Below are 27,974 nucleotides of genomic sequence, written 5' to 3'. Positions count from 1 at the left end.
CCCGCGGACGCGGGCATATGAGGAGGCGGAGGCGGCGGCCGCCGCAGCCTCTGTGCGGTGGGACCAACGGACGGACTGACGGACGCGCGCACCGACCGAGGCGCGGGCGCTGCAGAGGCTCCCAGCCCAAGCCTGCGCCTGAGCCCGCCCCGAGGTCCCCGCCCCGCCCGCCTGGCTCTCTCGCCGCGGAGCCGCCAAGATGGGGGTAGGTGCTGGGCCGGCTGGGCGCCGCTTCCGTGTGACATTGTGGGGCCGGTGACATTGGGTGTGCGCGGGGGGCGGGGGCACCGGGACCCCTGCGCTCCGGGGCCAGGCCTGCGAGACCCGGGGAGCCGGCTGACCCAGCCAATCCATGTGGTCGTGGGGCCGCAGGGGGCGGCGGGGGGTCTGTGGCGCACGTTGGCATGGCTTTGTGTGCGGGGATCCGCGAGGTTGTGGGCCAGCCCTCAGCATCTCCGCCTGACCTTGTGCGGTTGCATGTGCACAGTTGCATGTGCGTATGAGAGCTGCTGGCTCTGTCAGGCCCTGGCAGCGAGTGTGTGGGCCCCGTGGTGTCTGAAAGTCTGCGATCGCGTCTGGGTGTGTCTGTGAGAGCTCGTGTTAGTGCGTCTGGGGTTATTGAGGCCCCCCTGCTTCCCTGGCAGGGTGCGGATAGGTCCACGTTGTGGGATGGACACCAGATGACCTCTCTTTCTCCTTCCAGGCCTGGATGGGGGGACTCCGCAGTGTGTGTGTGTGTGTGTGTGTGTGCAGGCTCCGCAGTGTCGCAGCCTGGGGCTGCAGTGTGTGTGTGTGCAGCCCCTCATGTAGGGGAGCAGGCATGGGAGGCTGGGAGGAGGAGAGGAACAGGAGAGCCACGGTGGGGAGACTGAGTGCACAGCTGAGGGTGTGCGTGTGCAACTGTGTAGTGGGGAGCGTGCATGCCTGGCTGTGTCCTTGCCTCTGTGTCCGTGTGTCCTTGTCTGTCTGTGAGTCTCTCCAGCAGATGCCGCCTCCCTCCCTGGCTGACCACCTGACCCTTGCTGCAGCCCCGGATTCCTCCCTGTGTGTCTGGGGCGGGGCTGAAGGGAGGGGGAATCAGGAGAGGAGGGGGTGGGTGGGGGTAGGTGGGATGAAGAGGGCGGGAGAGGCCAGTGGAGGGAGAATAGGAGGGCTGGGGAGAAAGATGGCGGATAAAAGCTGATGGGCCCAGGGATGGAGGTGGGGGATGGGGCTGCAGATCTGTGGGGTGGGGCAGGGTGGGCCGGGGGGCTGGGAAGGAGGATTGGGTTGGGGCAGGACTAGGGGAGAGAAGGGAGAAAGGGGTAGTCAGTGATGGCTGTCAGGTAAGTGGGATGGAGGGAGGGAAGCTGTGGATGGATTGGGAGAAGACTGATGCTAAAAGCCCTAGAGAAGGAAGTTAGAGGGAGGTGGTCTTAGGAAACGGAGTGGGGACGAGAGGAGAAATGAAGGCAGCTTAGACATGGGAAGGAAAGACAGAGACACATGGAAAGACAGAGATGCTCTGAAAGAGACAGAGAAAGAGACATGGACATAGAGACAAAGAGACAGAGACAAGCAGAGAGACATGGCTGAGACACATGGAGAGACATTGAGAGAGAAAATGAGAAACTGAGGCTCAGAGGAAGAGACACAAGGACAGATATTTCCTATCTAGCGGCAACCACAGTCAGCCTGAGGGACAGGAAGAGGAGGCAGAGGGCAAAGGGGGAGGTCAAGGGAAGGATGGTCAGAGATGTGGGCCAGGTCCCCTGCGAGGGGGAAGGGAGGCCGGCCCAGGCGCAGAGGCTGCGGGAGCTGGCGCCAGATCAGGGAGAGGCGGACAGCATGGAAAATGGCAAGGAGCTGCAGAGGCGGCCACAGCGAGACAGGCATGGTCCCCACCCTTGGAGGTGCTCCCGCCCCACAGCGCGCCCATCTGGGCCTCCTGCCTTGACTGGGAAAGCCTCAGCTGTGCACTCCAACAGATGGGAGCCCGCTCCCCAAGGGGGTCTGGCTGTGGCAAGGGCAAGCAGGAGCCAAGGCCAGGGCCAGGGTGAGCCAGGAGTCCCAGGGTCCCGGTCCCTCCTCCCTCAGACCAGGAGTCCAGGCCCCAGCCTCTTCTCCCTCAGACCAGGAATCCAGGCCCCAGCCCCTCCTCCCTCAGACCCAGGAGTCCAGGCCCTGGCCCCTCCTCCCTCAGACCCAGGATTCCAGGCCCCCAGTCCTTCCTCCCTCAGACCCAGGGGTCCAGACCCCTGCCCCTCCTCCCTCAGACCCAGGGGTCCAGGACCCCAGCCTCTCTCAGGATCTGAGAGTCCGGCCCAGCCCTTAGCTTTTATGGGGCCCCGAGCATCAGCTCCCAGCCTTCAGCTAAGGTTTCTGGGTGGGCAGCTGATTTTCTCCCTCTCTCTCTCCTGACCCCCATCTCACCCCTCTCCTGGCCTCCTGCACAGGACTTGACCCCAGGCCTTTGTAGCTCCACATCTCTCCATCTCTCCATGTCTCTCCATCCTGGGTCTACCCCATCGGGCAAAGCTGAGACCACCCCTGGCACTGTAGGGGAGTAGGAAAGATGGTCTCCCCGTCCCCCAAGCCTCTGTGCCTCCGCGTCTGAGACGCAGTGCTGCTGCAGGGCTGGCATGGGACCAAGCCTCCCTCCCACCCCCTGCACCCCTTCTTGAGGCTCCCAGATCTCCAGGCTGCTGCCCCTCCCTGCACACCCCTACCCTCCGACTCAGCCTCTGGGTCTGGGGGCAGACAGCAGGCAGCTCAGGCCCTCTACAAGGTCATGAGGAGATTAGCGCTGAGCCGAGCTGAGCCTCCGATCCCAGCTTGGCCCTGGGCCTGCGGGACCTGTCAGCGGCCCCTGCAGCACCCAGCCTCGCCCCACCCCTCCCACCAGCCTCGGACACTGCCCTCCCCATCCGCCCAGGCTCCCAAACTGGAACTTCAGGGACTCACACCACGCGCAGTTCAAGCCAGGACTAGGGCTTCTGCCTCTCACTCTCCTGCTCTGTCCTCCAGGAACCTGGCCATGCCCAGCCTCTGTTAAGGACGCTCCATGGGCCCAACACATGGAAGATCCCAGAGAGAGGCAGAGACAGAGATAGAGGAAGGTACCAGAGGGAGACAGTGAGAGAGACAGAGACAGAGAGACATAGACAGAGATAGAGAGGCAGATTCCAGAGACAGAGAGAGGAGATCTCAGAGAGACAGAAATAGAGAATAAGATCCCAGAAAGAAAGTGAGAGAAAGAGACAGAGAGAGAGAGGAAGATCCCAGAGACAGACAGCAAAAGAGAGAGGAAGATCCTACAAAAAGAGAGATATATATATATATATGGACAGAGAGAGAGAGAGAGAGAGATTGAGGAGAGCCCAGAGAGAGACAGTGGGAGAAAGAGAGTTAGAGAGGAAAATTCCAGGATGAGGCAGTAAGAGAGAAAGAGAATGAGAGATATATGGGGAAGGAGGGGGACGGAAGATTCGAGAGAGACAGAGAGAGGGAGAGAGAGAGAGAGAAAGAGAAAGAGGAGATCTTAGTGATAGTGAGAGAGAAAGAGAGATTCAGAGATAGAGAGGAGATCCCAGAGAGAGAGAGTGGGAGAGAGACAGAGATAGGCAGATCCCAGAGAGAGAAATTAGAGAGACAGAGAGAGAGACAGAGAGAGGTTGAAACAGGAAAAGAGACAGGTAGGGAGAGATGTGAGCATCCCAGAGGAGACAGCTTGAGAGATGAAGATAGAGACACAATGACAGAGAGAGACAGACCGAAAGACGGAAAAAGACAGAGACAGAAAGTACTGATCCTTGAGACGCCAACTCAGAGGGAAATAAGAACCCAGAGAGACAGAAACTCAGCCAGACCTGGGGAGACACAGCCAAGAGATGGAGACAGACATCATGCAAGACAGAGAGACAAAGAACCAGAGATCAGACAGAGACAAAATCATAGAAAGACACATGCAGAGAGACCCAGAGACTGGGATCAGGATAGAGAATGACAGAGACAACATAAAGAGATCAGAGCGATAGAGAGAGAGAGAGCTATCAAGAGAGAGAAACAGCCTTGCAAAGACAGAGATACAGAGATGGAGAGATAAAGAGACAGGAGACAGAGAGATGATGAAACAAAGCAATAAGACCAAGAGCCACAAACAGACCTGGAGATACACATCAAGGGAGACAGACAGAGGAGAAAGAGATGGAGATACAGGTGGAGACATAGAAAAGACAGATACGAGGCCGGGCACGGTGGCTCACACCTGTAATCCCAGCACTTTGGGAGGCCGAGACGGGCGGATCACGAGGTCAGGAGATTGCGACCATCCTGGCTAACACAGTGAAACCCTGTCTCTACTAAAAACACAAAAAAATGAGCCGGGCATAGTGGCGGGCGCCTGTAGTCCCAGCTACTCGGGAGGCTGAGGCAGGAGAATGGCGTGAACCTGGGAGGCGGAGCTTGCAGTGAGCTGAGATCATGCCACTGCACTCCAGCCTAGGCGACTAAGCGAGACTCCGTCTCAAAAAAAAAAGACAGATATGTAGGAAGGTTGGACAGGGCCAGGGAGAGGGAAGAAGAGACAGAAGCAGAGTTAAAATGTCACATAGAGGTGGGGCATGGTGGCTTATTCCTATAATCCCAACAGTTTGGGAGGCTAAAGCAGGAGGATCGCTTGAGTCCAGGAGTTAGAGACCAGCCTGGGCAGTGTAGTGAGACCCCATTTCTAGAAAAAAATTAAAAATTAGCCGGGCGTGGTGGCACACACCTGTAGTCCCAGCTACACAGGAGGCGGAGGCGGGAGGATCACCTGAGCCTCAGAAGTCGAGGCTGCAGTGAGCTGTGATTGCTGCACTCCAGCCTGGGCATCAGAGTGAGACATTGTTTCAAAAAATGAAAACAAAGTCACACAGACACAGAACACAAACGGGGAGAGCCCCGCAAAGATGGACACAGAAACAGAGAGAGACAGAAACACAGGCAGAAGCCAGACAGGGACCTTCGGGGACAGAGACTCAGAGACACACAGAACCAGAGACAGGGAAGCCGATTGCAGCAGATGAGACTCACGAGGCCTAAGAGTCACCAGAGACAGAAGGGAGGTGAAATCACCCAGAGGCTCCGGGAGACACAGGGAGACCCCGAGAGGCAGACAGAGACCCCCACCCAGAGATGCAGGGGCACCGGCGAGTAGGATAGCTGGGGCACGGAGGGCCGGTGTCCCCCTGGAACCCCTTCTCGCCCGCAGTCTGGTGGCTCTGACAGCTATCGTATCGCCACCTCGCAGGACAAGAAAGATGACAAGGACTCGCCCAAGAAGAACAAGGGCAAGGAGCGCCGGGACCTGGATGACCTCAAGAAGGAGGTGGCTATGGTAAGCCTCGCCCTCTGCCCACACACCCTCCCAGAGAACCTCGCCAGTTCTTGGCTGGCCTAGGCACTCACCGTCTCCCCCAAACTCCTGTTCCTCAGACAGAGCACAAGATGTCAGTGGAAGAGGTCTGCCGGAAATACAACACAGACTGTGTGCAGGTGTGGCCGGGCTGTGGGCTGGTACCCTGGGAACTAGGGAGGAGGAGCTGGGGGCTAGGACCCCTGGGCCTGAGGGAGGAGGGGCTGGGGCTGGTGTCTTAAGTTCTGGGGGTCTGGTGAAGGCCTGGGGTGCCAGGGTTGCCCAGGGAGGGTTCTGTGTGAGTCCTCTGTCCCTCAGGGTTTGACCCACAGCAAAGCCCAGGAGATCCTGGCCCGGGATGGGCCTAACGCACTCACGCCACCGCCTACCACCCCAGAGTGGGTCAAGTTTTGCCGGCAGCTCTTCGGGGGCTTCTCCATCCTGCTGTGGATCGGGGCCATCCTCTGCTTCCTGGCCTACGGTATCCAGGCGGGCACCGAGGACGACCCCTCTGGTGACAACGTGAGTGCCTGGACCCTGCCCTGTGCAAGGCTCTGCACATTTATTTACGGACAACGCACCCCAACTTCTTCCCATCCCTCTAAGCTTTTCACAGCCCACTCTCCCCCTTTTTCCCATCTAACTCACAATCACCCAGCAAGAGAACCAGATCAAATACAAGGCAAACTGAGGCTCAGAAAAGCCAGGTTACTTGTCCAAGGCCCCACAGCAGGACGTGTGAGCCGGGGCTCTGTCCCAAGGCTGTGTGGCCTCAGCGGCCTTAAGAACAGACACCAGCAGGTGGTCATGGCTTGACAGATACCCAGAGTGAGTGTCACATAGAGACCCAGGCACACCCCGCTGCTGATACATCAGGGTCCATCCCCATAACACAGGGACACATTCGAGATGCAGCCTCAGATCCCATGCGCATAACACAGACCCACACACCAGCCACACAAAGCTGCTCACCTGGGTAGGCGTGTGTGAACACACACGCATGTGCACGGAGGGTCAACGCAGATGCCACACCAGGATATGGTTTCAAACATGGCCACCTAATTCAGAAACACAGACACAGACTCAGACATACACTGACAGAGAAACTCACACACACACACTGACACGCACACACACACACACAGCAATGCAGGCATAACCTGGTGACAGAGAGACATGAGAGTCAGGCACAGAGAGTGTCCTCAGATATTCAAATCTAAACAGTCTTAGACATAAGCTCTCACAGAGACGCAGAGCTGGAGACACAGAGACAGAGATCCACACACAGAGAACCAAAGAAGCTGCCTTGTAGAATGTAAAGTCAGGCATGCAGCCAGTCAGACAGACACACGGACAGACAGCCACATCCCAGACTCAACATGTGCAGGAGGACAGACACACACACAAAATAGATGGACAAGTCGGGCATGGTGGCTCACGCCTGTCATCCCAGCACCTTGGGAGGCCAAGGCAGGAGGGTAACTTGAGACCAGGAGTTCCAGTAGCCTGAGTAACATACCCAGACAGACCCAGTTTCTAAAAAAACACAAAACATAGCCGGGCCTGGTGGCGCACACCTGTAGTCCTAGCTACTCCGGAGGCTGAGGTGGGAGGATTGCTTGAATCTGGGAGGTTGAGGCTACAGTGAACTGAGATTGTGCCACTGTACTCCATCCTAGGCAGCAGAGCGAGACCCTGTCTCAAAAAAAAAAAAAAAAAAAAAAAGGCCAGGCGCGGTGGCTCACGCCTGTAATCCCAGCACTTTGGGAGGCCAAGGTGGTGGATCAGAAGGTCAGGAGATCAAGACCATCCTAGCCAACATGGTGAAGCCCCATCTCTACTAAAAATACACAAAATTAGCCAGCTGTGGTGACACGCACCTGTAGTCCCAGCTACTCAGGAGGCTGAGGCAGGAGGATCGCTTGAACCAGGAGGCGGAGGTTGCAGTGAGCCAAGATCATGCCATTGCACTCCAGCCTGGGCAACAGAGCGAGACTCCGTCTCAAAAAAAAACAATCGACAGACCCTTAGATTCAAACGCAACCATTACAGAAAGAGGGGCTCAGGCACAAACCGGGGAGACTCAGACACACCAGCCCCTATAACCAACCTAGGGTCAGACACACAAATACAGACCCCCACTGACACAAAGCTCCCTTCCCAGACCCCGGGCGAGCAGGGACTGGTGGAGAGTGGCTTGGGCGGCCCCTGATCAACATCCCCACATCTCCCCACAGCTGTACCTGGGCATCGTGCTGGCGGCCGTGGTGATCATCACTGGCTGCTTCTCCTACTACCAGGAGGCCAAGAGCTCCAAGATCATGGAGTCCTTCAAGAACATGGTGCCCCAGGTGAAGGGTGCCCAGCAAGGGGCCAGACGGGGGTGTTAGTGTATGGGCTGGGGGCCGGGCCCAGTGACCCCCAGGCAGAGGGAGTCTGGGAGGTGACATTACTCCATCCCACCTCAGCAAGCCCTGGTGATCCGGGAAGGTGAAAAGATGCAGGTGAACGCTGAGGAGGTGGTGGTCGGGGACCTGGTGGAGATCAAGGGTGGAGACCGAGTGCCAGCTGACCTGCGGATCATCTCAGCCCACGGCTGCAAGGTGGGCCTGGGCCTGGGGCCCGGCTTTACCCTCCCTCGGGCTGCCCAGGAGCTCAGGCCCAGCCCCTCCTCCCTCACACTCAGGAGTCCAGGTCCCAGCCCCTCCTCCCTCAGACCCAGGAGTTTAGGCCCTGGGCCACCTCCTCACCCAACAGTCAGGAGTCCAGGCCCAGCCCTCACCTTTCGGAGATCCTTAGGGACCCTAGACCTTGGCCAGCAGCACTGTGCTTCCCCACCTTCAAGATCCCAGCCTCTGGCCTCCCACACACCACTCACCCACTGGGCACCCAGGCTTCTAGCTGTGATCTCCAGGCACACAGGCTTCAGCCCCAAGCCCTGTGCACAAATACCCTCCTGTCCCAGGCCCTGGACTGAACCCTCTCTCTGCTGCACCTACCCCCAGGTGGACAACTCCTCCCTGACTGGCGAATCCGAGCCCCAGACTCGCTCTCCCGACTGCACGCACGACAACCCCTTGGAGACTCGGAACATCACCTTCTTTTCCACCAACTGTGTGGAAGGTGAGGCGGGTGCAAAGAAGACACATAGCTGGGGCAGACACAGGGACGTGTCCCAGGGGGTCAGGCCTCCAGAACCTCCCTGAGCCACCCCACCTCAGCCTAACCCCTCTGGCCTGCAGGCACGGCTCGGGGCGTGGTGGTGGCCACGGGCGACCGCACTGTCATGGGCCGTATCGCCACCCTGGCATCAGGGCTGGAGGTGGGCAAGACGCCCATCGCCATCGAGATTGAGCACTTCATCCAGCTCATCACCGGCGTGGCTGTCTTCCTGGGCGTCTCCTTCTTCATCCTCTCCCTCATTCTCGGATACACCTGGCTTGAGGCTGTCATCTTCCTCATCGGCATCATCGTGGCCAATGTCCCAGAGGGTCTGCTGGCCACTGTCACTGTAAGGCCAGGCTCCTGGGTCTGGGTGGGGAGGGCCTGGGGGTCTGGGCTCCTGGGTCTGAGGGAGGAGGGGCTGGGATCCTGGACCCCTGAGTCTGAGGGAGGAGGGGCTAGAGGCCTGGACCCGTGTGTCTGGGGGAGGAGGGGCTGGGATCTGGACCCCTGGGTCCGGAGAAGGGGCTGGGGGCCTGGATCACAGTATTCTTGTGAAAGACAACTTGGGCCTGACTCAGAGGGCCTCATTAACAAAGCAAACAATCAAAGAAAGAAACAAACAAAAATCTTGAGAAACACTGGCAAGCCGTAAAGAGCCAACAATCCTGTTGCAAAATTAAGAAGTGCACGCTCATGATGAAAAGTTGAAGAGTACATCAAGTTAAAAAATAAAATAATGAGGCTGGGTGCACTGGCTCACGCTGTAATCCCAGCACTTTGGGGGGCCAAGGCGGGCAGATCAGCTGAGGTCAGGAGTTCAAGACTAGCCTGGCCAACATGGTGAAACCCTGTCTCTACTGAAAATACAAAATTAGTGGGGCGTGGTGGCACATGCCTGTAATCCTAGCTACTCAGGAGGCTGAGGCAGGAGAATCGCTTGAACCTGGGAGGCGGAGGTTGCAGTGAGCCAAGATCACGCCATTGCACTCCAGCCTGGGTGACAAGAGTGAAACTCCATCTCAAAAATAAATAAATAAATAAATAAATAAATAAAATAAAATAATAAGCCTGGTGCAGTGGCTCACGCCTTTAATCCCAACAGTTTGGGAGGCTGAGGCAGGAGGACTGCTTGAGGTCAGGAGTTTGAGACAAGCCTGGACAACATAGTAAGAACCCATCTCTACCAAAAAATGTGAAGGCTGGGCGCAGTGGCTCATGCCTGTAGTCCCAAGACTTTGGGAGGCCGAGGCGGGTGGATCACCTGAGGTCAGGAGTTCGAGACCAGACTGGCCAACATGGCAAAACCCCATCTCTACTAAAAGTATAAAAATTAGCCAGGCGTGGTGATGGGTGCCTGGAATCCCAGCTACTCAGGAGGCTGAGACAGGAGAATAGCTTGAGCCTAGGAGGCAGAGCTTGCAGTGAGCCGAGATCATGCCACCTCACTCCAGCCTGGGCGACAAAAGCGAGATTCTGTCTCAAAAAAAAAAAAAAAAAATTTTTTTTAAAATTAGCGAGGCGTGGTGGTACATGTCTGTAGTTCCAGCTATTTGGGAGGCTGACCCGGGAGGTTGAGGCTGTAGTGGGCCATGATTGAACCACTGCACTCTAGCCTGTGTGACAGAGGGAGACTCCATCTCAAGAAAATAATAATAATAATTATTATTATTATTATTATTATTATTTTTAAAAAATTTTCCTCTGGCTGCTTTGCTGCCAGCTTCACCCCAGAAGTCCATTCTCTGTGAGGTTCCCCCTGACAGCTGTGAGCATATTGACTAAATGCTGTCTTCAAGGTGCATGGCAGGGACTATCTTAGAAATACCATTCTCCTCTTTCATTCTTTGACTTAATGTTTTATGTGAAGTTTTCCATATTAGGGCCAGGCAGGGTGGCTCACGCCTGTAATCCCAGCACTTTGGGAATCCGAGGTGGGTGGATCACTTGAGGTCAGGAGTTCAAGACCAGCCTGGCCAACATGGCAAAACCCCATCTCTACTAAAAATACAAATATTAGCCAGGCGTGATGGTGGGCGCCTGTAATCCCAGCTACTCGGGAGGCTGAGGCACAAGAATTGCTTGAACCTGGGAGGTGGAGGTTGCAGTGAGCTGAGATCGAGCCACTGCACTCCAGCCTGGACGACAGAGCAAGACTGTGTCTCAAAAAAAAAAAAAAAAAAGTTTACTGTTTTCCATATTAGCAATATTGAATGCTACCCTATGTCAAATGGATTTTTATACGCAAAGGATTAAGCATATTGTGAGCATATAGTCTGATGATTTGGGGCAAACTGAACACAATCACGTCAGCTGCAGCGAGACTGCATCTCCCTGAAGCCCCCTCAAGACCTTATTTAGCCCCTGCCCCCCAACCCAAGGGTAACCCCTGATCTGGCTGCTAACAGCTGCTAACAGCATAGATTAACTTTGCCTGTGTTCAAACTTCGTATTAACGGAATAATTCAGTATGAACTCATTTCTGGCTCTTTTTGGCTGAGCATGTTTTTGACGTTCACCCATGCAGGTGCAGGCAGCAGTAATGTATTTGTTTTTATCAATGTTAGTATTCCATTGTCCACAATTTATCTTTTCTGCTGTTAGTGGACATCTGAGTAGTTTGCAGTTTTGGACAATTTTTTTTTTTTTGGAGTTGGAGTCTCACTCTGCTGCCCAGGCTGGAGTGCAGTGTCACAATTTCGGATCACTGCAACCTCCGCCTCCTGGGTTCAAGGGATTCTTGTGCCTCAGCTTCCCAAGTAGCTGGGATTACAGGCGTGTACCACCATGCCCTGCTAATTTTTGTATTTTCAGTAGGGATGGGGTTTCACCATGTTAGCCAGGCTGGTCTCGAACTCCTGATCTCAAGTGATGCGCCTACCTCGGCCTCCCAAAGTGCTGGAATTACAGGCGTGAGCCACCGCACCTGGCCGTTTTGCACTATTATGCATGTGGCTGCTATGAGCATTCTAGTCCCTGTCTTTGGGTGTCTCTGCCCTGTTTCTATTGGTCTGAATTGGGGGTGGCATTGCTGGGTGCTGCCTCATTCTTTTCCAGGCCCTCAGGATTCTCTGGGGGCTGGGCAACTGGGCTGTGGCCCTCGTGTCACTCATCCAACCCTGCCGCCGGGCTTGTCCCTGTAACTTGCCTGCCCTTGCTCGTCCTCCAGGTGTGTCTGACGCTGACCGCCAAGCGCATGGCCCGGAAGAACTGCCTGGTGAAGAACCTGGAGGCTGTAGAAACCCTGGGCTCCACGTCCACCATCTGCTCAGACAAGACAGGGACCCTCACTCAGAACCGCATGACAGTCGCCCACATGTGGTTTGACAACCAGATCCACGAGGCTGACACCACTGAGGACCAGTCAGGTGAGTGCAGGCCCCGGGTGAGGACCATGGGGGCCTGGCTCCAGGATTCCCTGGCCCTCACACATGCCTCCCCCAGGGACCTCATTTGACAAGAGTTCACACACCTGGGTGGCCCTGTCTCACATCGCTGGACTCTGCAATCGCGCTGTCTTCAAGGGTGGTCAGGACAACATCCCTGTGCTCAAGGTGGGTTCAGCTGCTGGCCTCACCTCGGCCCTGCCTGTGTCCTCCCCTCAGCTGTCCCTGTTCTGACAACCCTTTCTCCTTGCAGAGGGATGTGGCTGGGGATGCGTCTGAGTCTGCCCTGCTCAAGTGCATCGAGCTGTCCTCTGGCTCCGTGAAGCTGATGCGTGAACGCAACAAGAAAGTGGCTGAGATTCCCTTCAATTCCACCAACAAATACCAGGTACTCTGGGCTTTCCGGGAGAGCCAGCCTGGACCTCAGGTTCCTGATGATGCCTGTAAAGAGGTGTCATAGAGCCTTGATTTTCCCGTCTGTAAAATGGGAATGATAATACCCACCTGGTGGGGAGAGGAACAGGGAGAGCTTGAGAGTGGGAGCCGGACCTCTGTTGGAGTGAGACGCTGAGGAGTAAAGATCTTCCTGCAGGCCAGGCGCGGTGGCTCACACCTCTAACACCAGAACTTTGGGAGGCTGAGGTGGGGGGATCACTTGAGGCCAGGAGTTCGAGACGAGCCTGGGCAAGATGGCAAAACCCCATCTGTACGAAACTTTTTTTAAATTAGCCAGGTGTGGTGGTATGTGCCTGTGGTCTCAGTGATTTGGGAGTCTGAGGCAGGAGGATTGCCTGAGCCAGGGAGGTTGGGGCTGCAGAGAGCCTACATCACGCACTGTACTCCAGCCTGGGTGACAGAGCAAGACCCTGACTCAAAAAAAAAACAGTTTTCCTACAGAGAGTGGGAACAAGCAGGAGACCTCTTGGGGCAGAGCAGCAACTTTAAATTATTCAGCAAACTTTTTTTTTTTTTGAGACAGAGTTTCGCTCTGTCACCCAGGCTGGAGTGCAGTGGCGCGATCTCAGCTCACTGCAAGCTCCGCCTCCCGGGTTCACACCATTCTCCTGCCTCAGCCTCCAGAATAGCTGGGACTACAGGCGCCCACCACCATGCCCAGCTAATTTTTTGTATTTTTAGTAGAGATGGAGTTTCACCGTGTTAGCCAGGATGGTCTCGATCTCCTGACCTCGTGATCTGCCTGCCTCAGCCTCCCAAAGTGCTGGGATTACAGGCATGAGCCACCGCGCCCGGCCTCAGTAAACTTTTTTTTGAGATGGAGTCTTGCTCTGTCGCCCAGGCTAGAAGGCAGTGGTGTGATCTTGGCTCACTGCAACCTCTGTCTCTGGGTTCAAGTGATTCTCATATCTCAGCCTCCCGAGTAGCTGGAATTAGAGGCGTGCACCACCACACCCAGCTAGTTTTTGTATTTTTAGTATTGATGGGGTTTCATCATGTTAGCCAGGCTGGTCTTGAACTCCTGACCTCAAGTGATCCACCCACCTCGGCCTCCCAAAGTGCTGGCATTACAGGCATAAGCCATCATGCCCGGCCCATTCAGTATACATTTTTTGAGCAGCCACCACATGTTAGGCCCTGTTTTGGGTGCTGGGTGTACACACAGTAGTGAGTGACATGAAGTCACCCCTCTCTGAGACTTACGCTCTGGTTCTAGAAGACAGACAATAACAAAGGCATGAGGAGGTAATCGTAGTGGTTGTGGTGCTGAGGGAGGGAACCCTGCAGGTGTCTGGGAGAAGAGCGCTCCGGTAGCAGGCACAGCCTGTGCAAAGGCCCAGAGGCGGGAGTGTGCTGACGCATCTGAACACCAGCCAGCCAGCCAGTGCGGAGGGGCTGGGAGCCAGGGAGCGTGGTGGGGGTGGTGGGTGCTGGCCAGATCCTGTCAGGCCCCACGGGCATGGAGAGGACTTGGCTGTGACTCTGAGGAGCACATAAGCCTCCAGGGGGCTCTCAGCCAAAGAGAGACAGGAGTTGACTCAGAGCTTTTAAAATAACTTTATTAAGATATAATTAACATACCATAGCTCGTCCCTCTAAGTGTATAATTTAATAGTTTTAGTATATTCGCAGATATAGGCAGCCGTCCACATAGTCAATTTTAGAGCATTTTCATCACCTCCAAAAAGAAACCCCACATCTCTCAGCTGTCACCCGCCCCCTCCTCCCCCACACTCCCAGCCCTAAGCAACCACTAACCTAGTTTCTATCCGTATGGTTTTGCCTATTCTGGACATTTCATAAAAATGGAAGCATACAGCTGGGTGTGGTGGCTCACGCCTGTAATCCCAGCACTTTGGGAGACCGAGGCAGGAGGATCGCTTGAACTCAGGAGATTGAGACCAGCGTGGGCAACATAGGGAGAGCATGTCTCTATAAAAAATTAGCCAGGCATGGTGGTGTGGACCTGTGGTCCCAGCTACGTGGGAGACTGAAGCGGGAGGATCGCATGAGCCTGGGAGATCAAGGCTGCAGTGAGCTGTGATCTCGCCACTGTTCTCCAGCCTGGGTGACAGAGTGAGACCCTGTCTTAAAAAAAAAAACAGGGTGGGAGGAGGGGAGCGCGGACATGGTGGCTTATGCCTGTTATCCCAGAACTTTGAGAGGCCGAGGAGGGCAGATCACTTGAGGCCAGGAGTTCAAGACCAGCCGGGCCAACATGGCAAAATCCCGTCTCTACTAAAAATACAAAAGTTAGCTGGGTGTGGTGGTGGTGCCTGTAATCCCAAGCTACTCCGGAGGCTGAGGCAGGAGAATTGCTTGAACCCAGGAGGTGGAGGTTGCAGTGAGCTGAGATCGTGCCACTGCACTCCAGCCTGGGCAACAGAGTGAGACTCTGTCTCAAAAAAAAAAAAAAAGAAAAAAAGAAAAAGAAATATATATCCATGAGATAGAGCGGACAGGAATGAGCAGAGGTCTCTGTGAGAGAGTGTGGGGGAGCCCTGGTGTGGGCCTATCCTGGCACCCGTGGCTCTGGACAGGAGACAGGATGGGGCAGGGAGCTCCCTGGTGTCTGCGTGGCTCAGGCACGCCACCCTCTGATCGGTCCCCAGCTCTCCATCCATGAGACCGAGGACCCCAACGACAACCGATACCTGCTGGTGATGAAGGGTGCCCCCGAGCGCATCCTGGACCGCTGCTCCACCATCCTGCTACAGGGCAAGGAGCAGCCTCTGGACGAGGAAATGAAGGAGGCCTTCCAGAATGCCTACCTTGAGCTCGGCGGCCTGGGCGAGCGCGTGCTTGGTGCGAGGCTGCCGGGCGGGCTCTGGGGTCCCTGGAGGGCAAGGAGGGTTGTGATGCTGCCCAAAGCCTGGCTCAGCCCAGGGCCTCCCAGAATATACTGTAAATGAATGAATGAATGAATGGATGGATGGATGAGAGGGGAAGGCATCCTAGGAAATGAATGCTGACTGGCCGTCTTGCTGATGGGGAGATGGAATGCGGGCGATGCAGACATCTAGGGGCATGGGGCGGAGGTTCCGAGGCTGGGACCCTCACACCCCAACCCTTCCCTGCCACCAGGTTTCTGCCATTATTACCTGCCCGAGGAGCAGTTCCCCAAGGGCTTTGCCTTCGACTGTGATGACGTGAACTTCACCACGGACAACCTCTGCTTTGTGGGCCTCATGTCCATGATCGACCCACCCCGGGCAGCCGTCCCTGACGCGGTGGGCAAGTGTCGCAGCGCAGGCATCAAGGTGTGGCTTGGGGTGGCTGGGGGAGGCAAAGCCAGGAGTGGGGCGGGAGAGGCCATCCCTAAAAAACAATGCCTGCAGGTCATCATGGTCACCGGCGATCACCCCATCACGGCCAAGGCCATTGCCAAGGGTGTGGGCATCATCTCTGAGGGCAACGAGACTGTGGAGGACATCGCCGCCCGGCTCAACATTCCCGTCAGCCAGGTTAACCCCCGGTGAGCCACCCATCCCAGCCAGGGCCCTGGACATCCCTCTAGGGTGTTGACACAGGGGGACTGCTTCCCCCCAACCTCCCTCTGCACTGCCTGTCCCATTCTTTCTGGGACTCCTCCATGGACCAGGCCCTGGGTCTGGCCCTCCTTCCGGTGTGGGGACATTGCAGCCACAGAGGTAGCCAGGCATAGGTTTGCATCCCAGCCTTTATTTTATTTTATTTATTTATTTATGCTTTTGAGATGGAGTCTTGCTCTGTCGCCCAGGCTGGAGTGCAGTGGGGCAACCTCAGCTCACTGCAGCCTCCGCCTCCCGGGTTCAAGCAATTATCTGCCTCAGCCTCTTGAGTAGCTGGGATTACAGGGGCCCTCCACCATGCCCCGCTAATTTTTTTTTTTTTTTTTGTATTTTTAGTAGAGACGGGGTTTCACTATGTTGGCCAGGCTGGTCTCGAACTCCTGACCTCAGGTGATCCACCTGCCTTGGCCTCCCAAAGTGCTGGGATTACAGGCGTGAGCCACTGCGCCCGGCCTGCATTCCAGCTTTTACCGCTCACAAGCTGTGTGACATTGGGCAAGTCCTTTAGCATCCATGAGCTTCAGTTTGCCCATCTCTAAAATGGGCTACTAATAATTCCTATCTCAGAGGATTCAGTAGAATCCAGTACTTCTGTGTCTGTCTCTCTTTTTTCCTGTCTGTCTGTCATTGTCTCTCTCTTTTCTGTTCTGTTTTTCTGACTTCTTCAACTTTCCCACCTATCTCTGACTCTGCCTTCCTTCGGCTTGTCCATTTATCTCCGTTCCTCTGAATCCACTGCGTCTTGGCCGGGCGCAGTGGCTCACGCCTGTAATCCCAGCATTTTGGGAGGCCGAAGTGGGTGGATCACTTGAGGTCAGGAGTTCGAGAGCAGCCTGGCCAACATGGCAAAACCCCATCTGCACTAAAAATTTTTTAAAAATTAGCCAGGCGTGGTGGTGGGCGCTTGTAATCCTATCTACTAGGGAGGCTGAGACAGGAAAATCACTTGAACCCAAGAAGCAGAGGTTGCAGTGAGCCGAGATCGCGCCACTGCACTCCAGCTTGGGTGACAGAGCGAGACTCCATCTCAAAAATAAATAAATAAATAAATAAATCCACTGCCCCGAAGTCCTTCCTCAGGTCCGCCCGCACGCCCTGCTGCAGTAGCCCCCTTCTCCCTTGCTTCCCGCTGAGGCCTTTTCCCCCAGCCCCTGGTCCTCTGGCTCTCCTGGTTGTGGGGCTGGCCCCTCTGTTTCTCTGTCTTTCAGGGATCACTTTGCCACTCCTCACACACCCTGACCTCAGCCATCGCCCTCTCTGCTCTTCCCAGGGATGCCAAGGCCTGCGTGATCCACGGCACCGACCTCAAGGACTTCACCTCCGAGCAAATCGACGAGATCCTGCAGAATCACACCGAGATCGTCTTCGCCCGCACATCCCCCCAGCAGAAGCTCATCATTGTGGAGGGCTGTCAGAGACAGGTGGGCTGCGCTCCCGCAGAGGAGGGGACGGGGCCTTGACTCCTGGGTCCTCACTGAGGCCGGGGCCTGGTTTCCTGGGTCTGAGGGAGGAGGGGCTGGGGGTCTGGACCCCTGGGTCTGAGAGAGGAGGGGCTGGGGGCCTGGACTCCTGGGTCTGAGGGAGGAGGGGGCTGGGGACCTGGACCCTTGGGTCTGAGGGAGGGGGCCTGGACTTCTGGGTCTGAGGGAAGAGGGGCTAGGGGCCTGAACTCCTGGGTCTGAGGGAGGAGGGGGTGGGGGCCTGGACCCCTGGGTCTGAGGGAGGAGGGTCTGGGAGGCCTGGACTGCTGGGTCTGAGGGAGAAGGAGGCTGGGGGCCTGGACCTCTGGGTCTGAGGGAGGAGGGTCTGGGGGTCTGGACCCCTGGGTCTGAGGGAGGAAGGTCTGGAGGCCTGAACTCCTAGGTCTGAGGGGAAGAGGAGGTTGGGGACCTGAACTTCTAGGTCTGAAGGAGGGGGCTGGGGTCCTGGGCTTCTGGATCTGAGGGAGGGGACTCTGGGGCCTGGCCTCTGGGTGTCATCCTTACCCTCTCTCCCTCCAGGGTGCAATTGTGGCTGTGACCGGGGATGGTGTGAACGACTCCCCCGCTCTGAAGAAGGCCGACATTGGGGTGGCCATGGGCATCGCTGGCTCTGACGTCTCCAAGCAGGCAGCTGACATGATCCTGCTGGATGACAACTTTGCCTCCATCGTCACAGGGGTGGAGGAGGGTGAGTTGGCCAGGGGTGGCCCTGGAGACCAGGGTCACTACCGGAGGCCTGAGACCAGCAAGGGGAACTGGCCAGGGCTGCAGGGGGATGTGTGGCAGAGACCACAGGCCACCTGGCCCTGGAGGAGCTTGAGCCTGTCCTTTTCTGTCTTCCTCCCCTGTGGGGTCGGGAGCTCCCCTGGGCAGGACTGAGCTGACACACTTCAGGGTCCCTGCATCATCCAGCCCAGGCCCCATCTGGTGGGTGAAGCTGACTTGGAGGCTTTTTAAAGATATTCTCAGCCAGGGGCGGTAGCCATGCCTGTAATCCCAGCACTTTGGAAGGCTGAAGCAGGCAGATCATGAGGTCAGGAGATCGAGACCATCCTGGCTAACATGGTGAAACCCCGTCTTTACTAAAAATACAAAAAATTAGCCGGGCATTGTGGCGGTTGCCTGTAGTCCCAGCTACTCGGGAGGCTGAGGCAGGAGAATTGCTTGAACCCAGGAGGTGGAGGTTGCAGTGAGCTGAGATTGCGCCACTGCACTCCAGCCTGGGGAACAGAGCGAGACTCCGTCTCAAAAAAAAAAAAAAAAAAAATTCTCAAGTCCAACCAGGGGGAAGCCAGGGACCCTGGGGGAGACCCCCTCTGCCAGCCTGGACTGGGGGTCAAGGGAGCTTCCCAGAGTGGACAGGGATGGCTGAGCCAAGTCAGGGGCCATGCTGTGACATCCACATAGACTAGTGCCAGGGAGTCGCAGGCAGAGGAACCGGTACACAGGCAAGGTGGTGTGAGGGGCTGGGTCTGAGGCTGGTGCTGCTGAGGTGGGGGCTGCAGAGCCGACAGGCACCACCTCCTGACAGCCCGGACGAGGCCACAGAAGGGTTGGTTCACATTCAGATTTATTTTGATCATCAAATTAATTCATGATAATTATAGACAAATGCAGAAAAGCATTCAGGAAAAAAGTGGAAACACCCATAACCTCACCATCCCGAAATAATCATGGTTCATGCCTTGGTGGATTTTCTTCCAATTTCTCTCTCCTATTTGAAATGTCTCTGGTGTAAAAAGTAGTTCATGGTAAAAGAGAATTCAAACAGCAAAGCTGAGCCCAGAGTAACAGATTAAATGTCCTCAGCCCTTGTCTCCTATATCCCAGAGGAAACCATGGTTAACACCTTCTTATCCCCTAAGAGACATCTTTTTTGGGGGGCTGGGGGCGGGGATAGGTTCTCAATCTGTCACCCAGGATGGAGTGCAGTGGCACAATCACGGCTCACTGTAGCCTCCACCTCCGGGACTTAATCGATCCTCCTGCCTCAGGCCCCTAAGTAGCTGAGACTACAGGTATGCACCATCACACCTGGCTGATTTTTAAGATTTTGTAGAGATGGGGTTTCGCCATGTTGCCCAGACTAGTCTTTTTTTTTTTTTTTTTGAGACAGAGTCTTGCTCTGTCACCCAGGCTGGAGTACAGGCATGCAATCTCGGCTTACTGTAGCCTCCATCTCCTGGGTTCAAGCAATTCTCCTGCTTCAGCCTCCTGAGTAGCTAGAATTACAGGTGCATGCCACCACACCAGGCTAATTTTTGTATTTTTAGTAGAGATGGGGTTTCACCATGTTAGCCAGGCTGGTCTTGATCTCCTGACCTGAAGTGATCCCCACACCTCGGCCTCCCAAAGTGCTGGGATTGCAGGGGTGAGCCACCTTGCCCAGCGAGGTCTTCAACTCCTGGGCTCAAGCAATCCTCCCACCTTGGCCTCCCAATTTGCTGGGATTACAGGCATAAGCCACCACGCCTGGCCTCCCCAAGACATCTATGCATACACAGTACACACACTGTCTCAGATACAGCCATCTGCTCCTTCCCAATCTTGTGCAGCATGCTGGAAGCCTGGGAGGCAGCTGTGAGCAGAGCAGACACCATCCCTGTTCTCACGGGGCTGGAGAGACAGCCTTAAACAAGTTAACAGATATGTAATTACAAATTGTGATATATGCCCCGAAGAAATCAGGCCGCTGTGATAGATAATAGTGAGGGTCCTGCCCAGATGGGGCGGACAGGGAAGGCCTCTCTGAAGTGAGGGAAGAAATACCTAACTTCCGTCAGGGGCTGGGCATGGGGGCTCACGCCTGTAATCCCAGCACTTTGGGAGACCAAGGCGGGAGGATCACTTGAGCCCAGGAGTTCAAGACCTGCCTGTACGACAAATTAAGACCTCAAAGATCAAAAAATTTTAAAAATTAGCAGGGTGTGGTGGCGCACACCTGTAGTCTCAGAGACTTGGGGGGCTGAGGCAGGAGGATCACTTGAGCCTGGGTGGTCGAGGCTGCCATGAACCATAATGGTGCCACTGCACTCCAGCCTGGGATAGAGCGAGATCCGAGATCCTGTCTCAAACAAACAAACAAACAAAATAACTTCCAACGGGGGCATTCCAGATATACCCAAAAGTAGAGCAAAGGCACAGTGGGCCCCTGCGCCTCCATCCCAGCTGCAGCGGCAGTCAGCGCACGGCACACCTTGTTTCTTCCCCACCCCCTGGAACACACACTGGATTATGCTGATGCACATTTAAGTCATCATTTCATCCATAAATATTTTAGGATGAGAAACCCCTAGTTTGTGGAGAAGAGCACAATGCAGGGAACGAGAATATCAGGTGGGAGCGGCCCAGGCCCTTATTGCTATGCAAGAGACATCAAAGCAATCAAAGCAGCCACACCACAGGCAGCCTGCTTCACCTTCCCTTCCCTCCCTCCCTCCCTCCCTCCCTTCCTCCCTCCCTCCCTCCGTCCCTGCCTGCCTGCCTTCCTTCTTTCCTTCCTTCCTTCCTTCCTTCCTCCCTTCCTTCCTTCCTCCCTTCCTTCCTTCCTTCCCCCTCCCCTCCACTCCCCTTTTTTGATGGAGTCTTGCTCTGTTGCCAGGCTGGAGTGCAGTGGCGTGATGTTGGCTCACTGCAACCTCCACCTCCCAGCTTCAAGCGATTCTTCTGCCTCAGCCTCCCACATAGCTGGAACTACAGGCACGCACCACCACTCCCAGCTAATTTTTTGTGTTTTAGTAGAGACGGGGTTTCACCATGTTGGCCAGGATGGTCTCGATCTCCTGACCTCGTGATCCACCCGCCTCAGCCTCCCAAAGTGCTGGGATTACAGGTGTTTGCCACCGTGCCCGGCCTGTTCTTTCTTAATGATTGACCTCATTGTTCATGGGCTAATCTTTTTACTTATTTATTTATTTAGAGACAAGGTCTCACTCTGTTGCCCAGGCTGGAGCACAGTGCTGCAATCATCAGTCACTGCAACCTTGACCTCCTCAAGTGATCCTCCCACCTCAGCCTCCCAAGTAGCTGCGACCACAGGCTCGAGCCACCGTGCCTGGCTAATGTTTATTTTATTTTATTTTATTTTTTTGAGACGGAGTCTTGCTCTGTTGCCCAGGCTGGAGTGCAATGGCACAATCGCGGCTCACTGCAACCTCCGCCTCCAAGGTTCAAATGATTCTCCTGCCTCAGCCTCCCAAGTAGCTGGGGTTACAGGTGCCCACCACCACGCCCAGCTAATTTTTGTATTTTTAGTAGAGATGGGGTTTCATCATGTTGGCCAGGCTGGTCTTGGACTCTTGATCTCAGGCAATCCTCCTGCTTCGGCCTCCCAGTGTTGGGATTACAGGTGCGAGCCACAGCGCCTGGCCTGGATTAATCTTTATTTTGTTTACTTTAGACAACCTGTACTGGTTGAATATTTATTGAGATATGGCATGCATACAGTGAGTTGGGCATATTATATCTCATTAAAATATTCAACCAGACAGGGTGTATAAATTTTTACACATGTACACAGCCATGCAACCACCAGACCCCAGTCAAGATAGAAAACCATTCCAGCCCCCCATTTAGGTTTTGTCTGCTCTCTTCCAGTCTATATCCCTCTTCCTAGACATAACCATTATCCTGACTTTTAGCCCAGAGACGGGTGCTGAGCCTGCTCCAGTTGGAGTTGGATGCTAAGAATGCTTTTGTGTCTGGCTCGTGTCACTCAGCACAGGATCCAAGGTCCAGCTGTGGAGTTGTGTCCGTAGCTCGCCCCTTCTTGCTGTGTAGTATTTGACTGCATGGATGTACCGTGGTTTATTCATCCCTCACCTGTTGATGGACATGGGGTTGACTCTGGCTTTTGGCTCTGATGAGTGGTGCTATGGTGAACATTCTCGTACTTGCTTTCCGCTGGGCATAAACAGTCCTCCTCTCTTTTGGGTATAAAACCTAGGAGTTGGATTACTCGGTCGGTGGGGTGGGGGGTGTTTGATAGAAACTCCGAAACCATCTTCCAAAGTGGTTATTTCAAGAATGTTTCCACAAAGGCGATGTGGTTGGATGTTTATGTGGAAAGGTAGGTGGGTGAGGGGCCAGGTGTGGAGACTTACACCTGTAATCCCAGCACTTCGGGAGGCCGAGATGGAATCACAGCCCAGAAATTAGAGACAAGCCTAGGAAAAGTGGTGAGACTCTGTCTCTACTAAAATACAAAAATTAGCTGGACGTGGTGGCGCGTGCCTGTAGTCTCAGCTACATGGGAGGCTGAGGCAGGAGGATCACTCGAGCCTGGGAGTCGAGGTTGCAGTGAGCCGTGATCATGCCACTGCACTGCAGCCTGGGCAACAGAGTGAGACCCTGTCCCAAAAAGAAAATAATGGTGGGTGGGCTGGGGGGTAGAAAAGGACGCTGGACAGGCCGGGCGTGGTGGCTCACGCCTGTAATCCCAGCACTTCGGGAGGCTGAGGAGGGCAGATCACGAGGTCAGGAGATTGAGACCATGCTGGCTAACACAGTGAAACCCCGTCTCTAATAAAAATACAAAAAAATTAGCCAGGCGTGGTGGCAGGTGCCTGTAGTCCCAGCTACTCGGGAGGCTGAGGCAGGAGAATGGTGTGAACCCGGGAGGCGGAGCTTGCAGTGAGCCGAGATCACACCACTGCACTCCAGCCTGGGCAACACAGCGAGACTCTGTCTCAAAAAAAAAAAAAAAAAAAGGACGTTGGATGAGGGCGGAGGAGGGGCAGAGGGAGTGGGGCTCCCTGGCATGGGCACCTGCTCTGAGCCTGCCCATGCCACAGGCCGCCTGATCTTCGACAACCTAAAGAAGTCCATCGCCTACACCCTGACCAGCAACATCCCGGAGATCACGCCCTTCCTGCTGTTCATCATGGCCAACATCCCGCTGCCCCTGGGCACCATCACCATCCTCTGCATCGATCTGGGCACTGACATGGTGAGCCCTGGGAGCCACCCTTGGGGCCCAGGAAGATGGAGTCCTCCCCTCTCCGGCTCACCTGGCCTCCTCCACCTAGGTCCCTGCCATCTCACTGGCATACGAGGCTGCCGAAAGCGACATCATGAAGAGACAGCCCAGGAACCCGCGGACGGACAAGTTGGTCAATGAGAGACTCATCAGCATGGCCTATGGGCAGATTGGTGAGGCACCGGGGACTCCATCTCCTTACAGCCCAGTGCCGGGCCTAGAGCAGTGCCTGGCCCACCGTGGGTGCTTGGGACCCTGGCGTTGACTCAGGGGAGCAGACGTGGACAGGACCAACCAGTGAGCTATCTGAGGGCGGGGTCTGCACCCTATCCTTCTCCACCTCCTCCTCTCTGCTGTTGATGTGTGCGGATCCCCAGAGGAGTGGAGCAGCCACCCTTGGGGGCTGTCCCAGCAAGCAGAGACTTCATGGCAGTGGTTCCAGGCCCAGGGAGGTCATTCCTGCGTAGGGAGCTCAAGCTGGGGATCCCCCAAGAATTCATGATGTTTAGGTGGCCTAGGTCAGGTGGGAGAGGGGCTCCAGGTTATCCCTCTGGGAGAGCCCCCTCTCCAAAGCCCCTGTCCCAGGTGGCCCACCCATCTCAGGGCCTCACCACCAAGTGAGACCTCAGGTCACCCTCTGGGAACCAGTGTCCAGATAACAGGGCCAGGAGGGCATACTCCCCTCTCCAAGGAGGCCTCCGGGCCCTCTGAGGTGCCCTGGGTTGGCTGCTGGCCCCAATCTGAGCCTCTCCTCGGCTTCCTCTCTCCTCCTTCCAGGAATGATCCAGGCTCTCGGTGGCTTCTTCTCTTACTTTGTGATCCTGGCAGAAAATGGCTTCTTGCCCGGCAACCTGGTGGGCATCCGGCTGAACTGGGATGACCGCACTGTCAATGACCTGGAAGACAGTTACGGGCAGCAGTGGGTGAGTAGGGCAGGGTGCTGTGTCCCTGCCCACCATAAGATCCCCGGGGTGAGCTGTTCCAGCCATGCATGGCCACTTCCTACGATGGCCCCTCAGTCTCCCATGGCAGCATCAAGGCCTTTGCTGGGCACCTGGGGCTTCCTGGATGCCCTTGGCCCAGCCCATCTGGAGCCTTGTGTCCCACTGCCCGAGCTCTCTGCCCTGCCAGGGCTTCTTCCCCACCTCTGTCTGTCCCTTCAAAGCCCAGCTGCTGTCTGTCCTCCTTGGGAGGCCCACAGGGTCCTTATCCTCCTCCCTGGCCCCTGGTGGACGGTGAGATCACCATTAACCTTTCTTCTTCCTTGTACGTCTCCTGACTCCTCCCTCGGGACTATGAGCCCGCAGAAGGAAGACACACCTGAGGCCCTGAGGACCCCATGCAGGATGGGGCGGGGCAAAGAGCACCGGAACGTCGGGGTGGCGGCTAGGGCTGCAGTGCCACTAACTGACGTCCCGTGCCCTGGTCACCGCTCCTGCAGACATACGAGCAGAGGAAGGTGGTGGAGTTCACCTGCCACACAGCCTTCTTTGTGAGCATCGTAGTCGTCCAGTGGGCCGATCTGATCATCTGCAAGACCCGGAGGAACTCGGTCTTCCAGCAGGGCATGAAGTGAGGGCCGGGGGCACACGGTGACTGGACAGCCATCTGTCGTGTCCGAGTGTCTGTCTGTCTGTGTACTTCCTCTTGTGTCCTTGCTTTGGTTTTTTGTTGTTTTGTTGAGGCAGGGTCTCACTCTGTCACCCAGACTGGAGTTCAGTGGTGTAATCATAGCTCACTGCAGCCTCGACCTCCTGGGCTCAAGTGACCCACCCACCTCAGCCTCCTGAGTAGCTGAGACTACAGGTGTGCACCATCATATATGGCTAATTTTTATTTATTTATTTAGAGACAGAGTCTTGCTCTGTTGCCCAGGCTGGAGTGCAGTGGCACAGTCTTGGCTCACTGCAACCTCCGCCTCCCGGGTTCAAGCGATTCTCGTGCCTCAGCCTCCCAAGTAGCTGGGATTACAGGTACGCACCACCAGGCTCGGCTAATTTTTTGTATTTTTAGTAGAGTTTCACCATGTTGCCCAGGCTGGTCTCAAACTCCTGAGCTCAGGCAATCCTTCTGCCTCAGCCTCCCAGAGTGCTAGGATTACAGGTGTGAGCCACCATGCCCAGCCCATTTTGGGTTTTGCCACTGCACTGATTTTCTCTCAAGGGGTCCTGTGTATCCTAGATTCTCTCTCAGCCTCTGTGTGTGTGGTGGAGGTGCCCCTGGCCTTTTCTTTTTACACCAGTGCCTCTCTGTGTCTGTCCCTGTCTCTGTGTCTGTTTCTGTCCCTGTCTCTGTGTCTGTCCCTCTCTGTGTCTGTCTCTGTGTCTGTCCCTGTCTGTGTGTCTCTGTGTCTGTCCCTGTCTCTGTGTCTGTCTCTGTGTCTGTCCCTGTCTTTTGTCTCTTTCTGTGTCACCATCGCTCTGCCTCTATCTTTGTCTCTCTCTGTCGGGGCATGTCTCCCCATCTCTGTCTCTCCCTATGTCTCTGCCTCTCTGTCTCTGTGTCTGTGCTGCTGTCTCTGGGTGTCTGCACTGTGCCACCCCCTGTCTCTGCGGGGTGGCAGGTGCAGGGTGGGTGCTCTCTGGGCCCAGCCCTGCCCTTCTGTGCCTCCAGGAACAAGATCCTGATCTTCGGGCTGTTTGAGGAGACGGCCCTGGCTGCCTTCCTGTCCTACTGCCCCGGCATGGACGTGGCCCTGCGCATGTACCCTCTCAAGTGAGTGCCCCGCTGCCCCCAGCCCTGCCCACGCCAGCGCCTGCCACGGAGCCTTCCCTTAGACTCAGCCTGAACCTCAGGCCCCACCTCCCCTGGTGTTCCCACTGCAGTCCCCATTCTGATGCCCCCGAGCCTCCCCCATAGGCTGCTCCCACCACGGATTACTCCGCAGACCCCAGGCCCCAGCCCCGCCCAGGGCACCCTCCACCTGTGAGCACGAAGGATCCTGGGAGACTGCCCCTCCTCGTCCCCTCCTGTCCCCCGAAGCTCTGCCTCTCGTTAGGGCCCCATACTCAAGCCCTCCTGCTCTCGCCTCTGCAGGCCCAGCTGGTGGTTCTGTGCCTTCCCCTACAGTTTCCTCATCTTCGTCTACGACGAAATCCGCAAACTCATCCTGCGCAGGAACCCAGGGGGTGAGGGAGCTCGGCAAGGCAGCCGAAGGGGGCGGGGGGCAGCAGGGTCTCAGGCAGCTGGTCCCAGGCTCCCCTCGCCCTGCTGGATGGCTCTGCCACCTGGTTCCCACACTTCTCTCTCTTCCCATCTCTCCGGGCCCCCACTCTGTCTTCTCACGGGTCTCTGTCTGTGTGGTTTCCTTGTCTCTCTCCCTCTCTGTCCCTCTCTCTGCTGGGCGGCTCGCCTTGCCTGTCTCTCTCCATCTCTTACTCCGTCTCTTTCTTTCCTTCTTTGTCTCTCCAGGTTGGGTGGAGAAGGAAACCTACTACTGACCTCAGCCCCACCACATCGCCCATCTCTTCCCCGTCCCCCAGGCCCAGGACCGCCCCTGCCAGTCCCCCCAATTTTGTATTCTGTGGGGAGGAGCCCTCTCTCTCCGTGGCCCCACCTTGGCCCCCACCCCCTCCACTATCTCCTGCCGCCCCCACCCTCTGGCTGGCTTCTCTCCCCTGCCCCAAGCCTCTCTCCTCTCTCTTTTCTGTCAGTTTCTCTCCCTCTCCTCACCCCTCTATCCATTCCTCCCGCCCCAGCCACCTCCCTGGGCTCTTTTTTACTCCCCTTCAGCCCCCCGGCTGATGCCATCTCTGGTTCTGGACAATTATCAAATATATCAGTGGGGAGAGAGAAGCGGTGTGTGTGTCGTGCCTGCTTTCCAGACGGGGACTGCGGCTGGGACAGCGTCCCCTCTGCTGGGGCGCGCTGCCAGGCGACTCTCAAAACTGCAGGAACTTAGCCTGGCACTGGCTTGGAAGTCACGGAATCTCAGAGCCATCTAATCACGGAGTTTTCAACTCCACGAAAGTCAGAGCAGCTTGAATTCACCAGGCGATGGCATTGTGGAATCAGAACAGGGGAGAGGGAGGGAAGCAGACGTGGGATGGTGACTGGGAGCCTCTCCTATAGGAGTAGGACCCAGGGGACACAATGACGATGATGATGGTGATGACAGTGATTCACTGAGTGCCTGCTATGTGCTCTGCCTACTTCTAAGTGCGCATTAAATGTGCACAGAGAGAAGAAGTGATTTGCACACAGCTAAGAAGAGACAAATCTGGGATTTGAACCAAGGCTGTCCAAAGTTCTAGGTCACTACGCTATTCTCTCTTTTTATTGAGATAAACTTTCATACAGTGAAGTGCACACATCTTAAGGGTACAGCTCAATGATTTTAAAAATTGCATCTGCAGGCCAAGCGCGGTGGCTCCCGCCTGTAATCCCAGCACTTTGGGAGGCCCAGGCGGGCGGGTCACGAGGTCAGGAGTACGAGACCAGCCTGGCCAACATGGTGAAACCCCATCTCTACTAAAAATACAAAAAAAAAAAAAACTGGGCGCAGTGGCTCACACCCGTAATCCCAGCACTTTGGAAGGCCGAGGCTGGCAGATCACAAGGCCAGGAGATTGAGACTATCCTGGCTAA

The 27,974-nt window shown here is 55.8% G+C and overlaps 1 protein-coding gene across 3 annotated transcripts; it reads left to right on the top strand.

Annotated features, from left to right (window-relative positions):
• Nucleotides 1-4: 4 nt before the first annotated feature.
• Nucleotides 5-27,182, top strand: ATP1A3 (ATPase Na+/K+ transporting subunit alpha 3). 3 transcript variants are annotated; one of them, XM_004060817.4, is made up of 23 exons: nucleotides 5-205; nucleotides 5,270-5,356; nucleotides 5,455-5,514; nucleotides 5,693-5,896; nucleotides 7,612-7,725; nucleotides 7,843-7,977; nucleotides 8,380-8,497; nucleotides 8,617-8,885; nucleotides 11,706-11,904; nucleotides 11,981-12,090; nucleotides 12,176-12,310; nucleotides 14,991-15,183; nucleotides 15,463-15,638; nucleotides 15,717-15,853; nucleotides 17,200-17,350; nucleotides 17,930-18,098; nucleotides 23,203-23,357; nucleotides 23,437-23,560; nucleotides 24,165-24,310; nucleotides 24,829-24,959; nucleotides 26,001-26,102; nucleotides 26,424-26,515; nucleotides 26,799-27,182. In XM_004060817.4, the coding sequence occupies exons 1-23, from the start codon at nucleotides 200-202 to the stop codon at nucleotides 26,825-26,827; spliced, it is 3,042 nt and encodes a 1,013-aa protein (XP_004060865.1). In that variant the 5' UTR covers nucleotides 5-199; the 3' UTR covers nucleotides 26,828-27,182. The 3 variants fall into 3 exon arrangements, with proteins under 3 accessions (XP_004060865.1, XP_055225502.1, XP_063557458.1); XM_055369527.2 differs by having other exon boundaries at nucleotides 35-205; nucleotides 5,231-5,356; XM_063701388.1 differs by lacking the exon at nucleotides 5-205 and adding an exon at nucleotides 1,027-1,044.
• The last annotated feature ends 792 nt before the right edge of the window (nucleotides 27,183-27,974 follow it).

The sequence above is a fragment of the Gorilla gorilla genome, chromosome 20, assembly GCF_029281585.2.
Source record: "Gorilla gorilla gorilla isolate KB3781 chromosome 20, NHGRI_mGorGor1-v2.1_pri, whole genome shotgun sequence".
Classification (NCBI taxonomy): domain Eukaryota; kingdom Metazoa; phylum Chordata; class Mammalia; order Primates; family Hominidae; genus Gorilla; species Gorilla gorilla.
This window is presented reverse-complemented; position numbering and strand designations above follow the sequence as displayed.